General features: G+C 37.4%; 1 protein-coding gene across 1 annotated transcript; it reads left to right on the top strand.

The window, feature by feature from the left end:
• Positions 1-316: 316 nt before the first annotated feature.
• LOC117076565 (olfactory receptor 12-like) lies at positions 317-1,956 on the top strand. The gene has a single exon (XM_033200211.1). It carries the CDS (start codon positions 813-815, stop codon positions 1,737-1,739), a length of 927 nt encoding a protein of 308 aa, XP_033056102.1. The 5' UTR covers positions 317-812; the 3' UTR covers positions 1,740-1,956.
• The last annotated feature ends 5,146 nt before the right edge of the window (positions 1,957-7,102 follow it).

The following is a 7,102-nucleotide window of genomic DNA, read 5'->3' as shown; positions in this document are numbered from 1 at the left end:
TTGGGTACAGGAGATGTAAGACCAGAAGCAGAGGTTGGAGAGAAGATGCTGTGCTGCTGTCTTAAAAGCAGAAAAAGGGGCCATGGACCATTGAAAAAAGGTGGACTTTAGAAGCTGGCGAAGGAAAGCAAACACATTCTTCTCTAGAGCCTCCAAAAGAAACATGGGCATGCTAACACACTATAGGTCTTTAAAACTTACTCTGCACTTTTGTCCTCTGGAACTGTAAATTAAATAATTCCTATTGCTTAAGGCCATTAAATCTAAGATAGTTTGTTTTAGTAGTACCAGGAAACTGATAGAAATGTGACCAAAAATTCTAAGTTAATTGATTTTACGCACATCATCAACTCCACTTGCCAGCATCTCCCTCAGGCCAGATTAACAATTCTTGAAAAGAAAAACTAACTAAATAGTTAAGTCTCAGGTGTCGTCATGTTTTTCTGCTCTGATTTTGAGACCTCTTTAAATTAAAAAAAAAAAAAGAGCTAATGATGTGGAGTAAAAAAAAATTACTCATAACACCTGAGTATTTTGAGATTAGAGTTGAATTATATGGCGCCATATTTATAGATGCAGACTATTTCTACATAAATGATTATTTATTTCCCATTTCTTTCTCTTACAGCTGAACTTTTCTCTTTACATGAAATGCAAAACATAGTAGACCAAGACCTTATTGCATTAAATAATTTTTGCCTTGGCTTACAAGTGTTTTCCTTCTTCCTCCTCCTCTCCCATCTCTCTCTCTCTTTTTCTCTTTCTCTCTCCCTCCCTCTCTCTCTCATTCTCTTTCTCTCTGCAGTTACACAATGGTGAATTTTACACTTGTCTCAGAGTTTGTTCTACTTGGATTCCAAGGGGGTCCCGGAATGCAGGCAATGCTATTTCTGATTTTTCTGATCCTCTATGGCATAGCTGTGGTGGGAAACCTTGGCATGATTGTAATTATCTGGGCAGATGCACACCTCCACACCCCAATGTATGCCTTCCTGCAAAGCCTTTCGTTGTTGGACATCTGCTATTCTTCCACAATTGCACCCAGGGCTCTGGTGAACTCCATGCAAGAGGACCACACAGTTTCCTTTGGCGGGTGTGCTGCTCAGTTCTTTTTCCTGTCTCTCTTTGGTACCACGGAGGCTTTCCTCCTGGCTGCCATGGCCTATGACCGCTTCATCGCCATCTGCAACCCTCTTCTGTACTCTGTGAGCATGTCTCACCGGGTCTGCGTGTTGTTAATATCAGGATCCTACTTGTGGGGTGTAGTCAATGCCGTTGCTCAAACAACCATGACCTTCAGGTTGCCTTTCTGTGGGTCCAATGAGATCAACGACTTTTTCTGTGATGTTCCCCCACTCTTGTCCCTCTCATGTTCGGATACGTTTATAAACCAACTGGTTCTTCTTGGTTTATGTGGCTCCATTATTGTCAGTACCTTCTTGATTGTCCTGGTCTCATACATTTACATCCTCTCAACAATTCTGAGGATTCCGACCACGCAGGGACGCCAGAAAGCCTTCTCCACGTGCACCTCCCACCTAACAGGAGTGTGCTTGTTTTTTGGTACCGTTTTCTTCATGTATGCACAACCCAGTGCCATCATCTTCATGGAGCAAAGTAAGATAGTGTCCGTATTCTACACTATTGTCATCCCCATGCTGAATCCCCTGATATACAGCTTGAGGAACAAAGAGGTCAAGCAGGCTCTGAGACGGAGCATGCGGAAGCTGTCTTTGTGATCTCCATGGATCTCCTTAGTCATCCTGGACCTCACCCCAAAGCACTGCTGCCCATGGAGGTTATGTCTTAGGAATATGGCATTCCAGGGCTTCTTAATTTCTTTCTTGAAGTCTGTGATCCAGAAGACCAGGGGTATTTTAATTGTCTTTATATGTTTAACGATAAACAAAATCAAGGCTTATGAGGAATAAAATGCAGACTGGCGGAAAAGGTGACTGAATATTCTTTCAATAAAATTATTAATTCTTCTGATGAATTCTGGTAAGTTTAAGAGGTTATTAAATTTGATGCAATGCTTATTTCTTGATTTATTCCTTTTATCTATTTTATTATCCCAGTACATGTAACTTACAATCACGATTTGGCTTACTACAATTAAAAAGAATTTCAAAAAAAAGTATTCACACTTTTTTTTCTTTACAAATATCTTGCTTGTCTGGCCAATTAATATTCTACAGACACATAATATTTGCTTCTTGGCCTCATAAACCTCATCAATACCATTGACTGGTATTTTCGTGCAAATTTTGGATAACTGATAATAGCTTTTTGACATTGAAAAATTCTATTCATGAACACAGTATATAATCCTATTCAATTATGTTTGTTCATTGTTCATTATATTTTTCACATGTTTATATATTCTGCCAACAAATAATATATTTGATGCATTATCAAATGGGATATTGAAAAACATATCTCAAAGTTGATAGTGGTATATGAACTTGCATGGCTTTCATGTATTTATCTCACGGATTCTCACTAACTTTCTAACTTCTCTTAATATCTAAAATCGATGTTCATAAATTATTATAATTATTGACAACAATAACCCAAGTCTGCTAAGTCATAATAGAGGAAATTCTTCTTAGCCATCTTATTTTAGCTCAGTGTAATTAATTAACGAGATGGAAGAGAAAACTTATTTCGCCCTAGTGTCCAGGGGTGGCTTTTTTCTTAAATGATACTTTGTTGAATGTGTTTCTATGGTGAGATAATTTTAGCATTTTATCACGTGTTATTGTGTTGATCTGTTATAATAGATTTCATTACATTGATGCAAATTTGCACTGCTGGAGTAATTCGAATGTGGTCATGATTGTTTATTGATGTAGTGTTTTATCTGTTATACTGAAACCTATGCCTCCGGTAAGGACTGGCTTGCCACTCCTTTTCTTCTAATGCCATTGTGTGGTTTCGGTGTGAAGCTACACCTAAATAGCTAAAACATGTTAGATCGCATTTCTACTTTCCCCTCAAGACTTTACATGCGTTAAAAGCACATATATTGCTTAAATATTGAGTACAATTCACCTTTGCAAGGATTCATGCTGGATTTTTTTTTCTTTTTTAAAAAAATTGATTTAGAGCATGCAAGTGCGGTTTTGTTACACCGATATATTGCATAGTGGTAAAGTCTGAGTTTTTATAACTTACCTATCACTCAAATAACGAACGCTATACCCAATAGGTAACTTTCCAATCCCCACTTCCACACCAACCTCCCCACTTTTGGAGTCTCCAATGTCTATTATTTTCTTCTGTATGCTGGAAGAATACAGCATATTCTTGGAAATATTTTCTCATCCCTGATTCAGTTTCTATAGTATTGTAGGATAATTTGGGCTTTACATTTCTTCCTGAGTCAGTTCCATACAATTTAACTCATTTAAAAATATTTTCATACCAGGCATGATGGTGAGTGTCTGTAATCCCAGCTACTTCAGAGGCTGAGGCCTTGAGTTCACTTGAATTCAGGGGTTTAGGCTGTAGTGCGCTATGGTCACTCCTGTGAAAAGCCACTTTGCACTGTAGCCTGGGCAACATAGCAACAACTATGTTGCTAAAAAAATAAAAATGAGCCAACAAAAGTGTTTAAAAGTATTTCTATTTCATGTAAGTCTGCTATTCACTAATATATAATAATAGTTTCAGAATGTTTTAATCTTTTAAAAATGTACGTGACATTATAATATAATTTTGTGACATGACATGTAGATAATATATAAATTATATTATAAATATAATTTATATCATTAATCAATATGTTACACATATAATTTTCCAATATTTTCTTCCATTCATCATGGATTGTCTTTTTGATGACGTACTTTTATTATGGTAGGAAAATGATGTGGCATTAAATTAACCATCTGAACCATTTTTAAGAGTACAGTACAGTAATGTTAAGTATATTTGTATCGTTAAACAACAGATCTCTGGGAAGTTTTCATCTTGCAACACTGAAACTCTGTACCCATCAAACACCAATTTCCTGACTCTCATCCCCCCAGAGCTTGGGAACCACCTTTCTACTTCCTATTTCTGTGATCTTGACTACTCTAGATACTTCATGTAAAGGGAATTACACAGTATTTGGCCTTTTGTGTTGTAGCTGGCTTATTTTGTTTAGTATAAAGTTTTTGAGGTTCCTCCATGTTGTAATATGTGACACGATTTCCTTCTTGTGTAAGGCTGCCATAATATTTCCCTGTATGTAGATGTCACGTGTATTAAACCATTCATTTACCAATGGTCATTTGGCTTGCTTGCACTTCTGGCTATTGTGAATAATTCTGGATGAACACAGATGTGCAAACATCTCTTTGAAATCCTCCTCTGAATTCTTTTGGACATAAATTCAGAAGTAGGGTTCTTGAATTATACAAAAATTCTGTTTTTAACTTGTTGAGGCATCTCTGTACTATTTTTCATAATGACTGCATCATTTTACATTCCCACCAACAAGGCACAAACAAGGGTTCAAACTTCCCCAGTTCGTCACGAACACGTTATTTTCTGTTTTCTTGATAGTGTCCATACTGATAAATGTGATGTAAGATCTTGTGGTTATTTTGATTTGAATTCCCTAATTTTGATTTAGAAATATTGAACATCTTTTCATGTGCTTATTGGCCATGTGTATATCTTATTTGGAGCAATATCTATTTAAGTCACATGTCCATTTTTAAATCAGGTTGTTTTGTCATTATTTTTTAACTCTTTATCAGATACATGAATTTGGATTATTGTTTCCTATTCCACAGATTGCCTTTTCAGTTTATCAGTTGTTTGTTTTATTTTTACTTACTTTTTGAGACAGAGTCTTGCTCTGTCACCCAGGCTGGAGTGCAGTGGCATGATCTTGGCTCACTGCAACCTACGCCTCCTAAGTTCATGCTATTGTCCTGCCTCGGCTTCCTGAATAACTGGGATTACAGGCGCCCACCAACACACCCGGCTACTTTTTTTGTATTTTTAGTAGAGACAGGGTTTCACTATGTTGGCTAGGTTGGTCTCAAACTCCTGACCTCATGTGATCCACCCACCTAGGCCTCCCAAGGTGCTAGGATTACAGGCATGAGCCGCCATGCCCGGCCTCAATTAGTCAATTATTTATTTTAAATGCTACCCTGAAACATCGGACTTCAAGTTCTCCTATATAGGGAAGTTTATTAAGGAGTATTAAACTCACATGATCACAGCATCCCACAATAGGCCATCTGCAGGCTGAGGAGAAAGGAAGCCAGTCCGAGTCCCAGAGCTGAAGAATTTGAAGTCCAATGTTTGAGGGCAGGAAGCATCCATCACGGGAGAAAGATGTAGGCTGGGAGGCTAGGTGAGTCCAGTCTTTTCATGTTCTTCTGCCTGCTTTTATCCTAACTGTGCTGGCAGCCGATGAGATTGTGCTCACCCAGATAAAGGGCGTGTTGGCCTTTCCCAGCCCATGGACTCAAATGTTAACCTCCTTTGTCAATACCTTCAGAGATACACCCAGGATCAATACTTTGCATCCTTCAATCCAATCAAGTTGACACTAAGTATTAACCATTACATATCCACTCCTTGTCAACTTGAAGCTATACACGTCTCCTGAGATCATACATAATTTTCAAATAAAGACAATAATAAGGTCTTATGCCCAACATAATACAAGTATCCTTCGTACAACCAGAAACACACCAATCCCCACCCAAATGCTGTTATATAAAGTGAACAACACTAAAATGCTGATATGAAGTCAATAATTTTATGTCACATGATAAAGAAAAAAGGAAATAAAATGAAGGGATTTCCTTAGTGCAAGAGCATATGTTCGCAAACAAATTTTTAACGAAAGGAGGATAAAATACTCATGACAATTACAATCCCTGTTTCTGCAACTGGTCACTTGGTCACTTGGTCGCAGCTGGTATTGATGACTACCTACTTTTACTGCCCACTCTGTATTACCTTTGCCTTCAGCAAGCACCTCAGCAGGTTGTGTTTCTTTTATGCCTACAGGTTTTATTCTACACCTCTTCTTGGAATCAAGCAGTGGGTCTTTTTGTCTCTCTGTTTCCATCTCACTCTCTTTGCCTCAGCCCCCAAATCCGGTAACATTATCAATGACACTGACTTAACACCATGGGGACTGTTTGGGAGTCTGATGTTTGCTTTCCATTTTACCTTTCCTTACACAATCTCCATGGTTATGGTCTCCAAACCAAACTTCTTAAGGCAGTGGATGCATGACAACGTATTGTCCACTGGAACTTCATTTTGCGTGAGTTGAAAATTTTCTTCTTTCAGTTTCCATCACAAGTAAAATAAAATATTAAAAATATCTTCTTAAAGTTATGCATATTTGTCCTAAATTGCTATAGTTTATAATAGTATTTTATCATCTTTGGTAGATTTTTAAAGTATATCAATTACTCTACGAGATTGCATTTAGTTTACTTTACCAGTTTTTAAAAATTGATCTTGATATTTGATTGGAATTATAATGTATACATGAACAAATTTTATATAAATTTAAATTTTTAAATATTGAGGCCAGGCATGGTGGTTCATGCCTATAATCCCAGCACTTGGGGAGGCAAGGGTGGGAGGATCACTTGAGCCTCAGGATTCGAGACCAGCCTGGGCAATATGGTGAAACCTCATCACTACAAAAAATACAAAAATTACCCCAGTGTGGTGGTGTGTGCCCGTGGTCCCAGCTACTTGGGAGGCTGAGGCAGTAGGATCGCTTGAGCCTAGGAGGCAGAGGTTTCTGTGAGCTGTAGTTGTGCCACTGTACTCCAGCCTGCGCAACAGAGTGAGATCCTGTCTCAAAAAAAAAATTAAATATTGATTTCAAATAAATGAATAGAATATTCTTTTCCATTGATTCAATTAATATGTACACACCCATAGCATGAGTGTATTTTTATAATTTTAAGGGCTTGACCTCATTAATACTAAATAATGTTTATTTTATGCTCTGTTAATCATAAAACATGAAGAAACTGTGTCCAATTCTCTGATTACTATTTTATTATGTTCTAATAATCCTTTCATTTCTAACATCTATTTTTCCCAAACATGACGCAATGTA

Source organism: Trachypithecus francoisi, unplaced genomic scaffold (genome assembly GCF_009764315.1).
Source record: "Trachypithecus francoisi isolate TF-2019V2 unplaced genomic scaffold, Tfra_2.0 Lachesis_group5, whole genome shotgun sequence".
Taxonomy (NCBI): Eukaryota; Metazoa; Chordata; class Mammalia; order Primates; family Cercopithecidae; genus Trachypithecus; species Trachypithecus francoisi.
The sequence above is the reverse complement of the archived record's forward strand: the minus strand, read 5'-3'. Positions and strand labels throughout refer to the sequence as shown.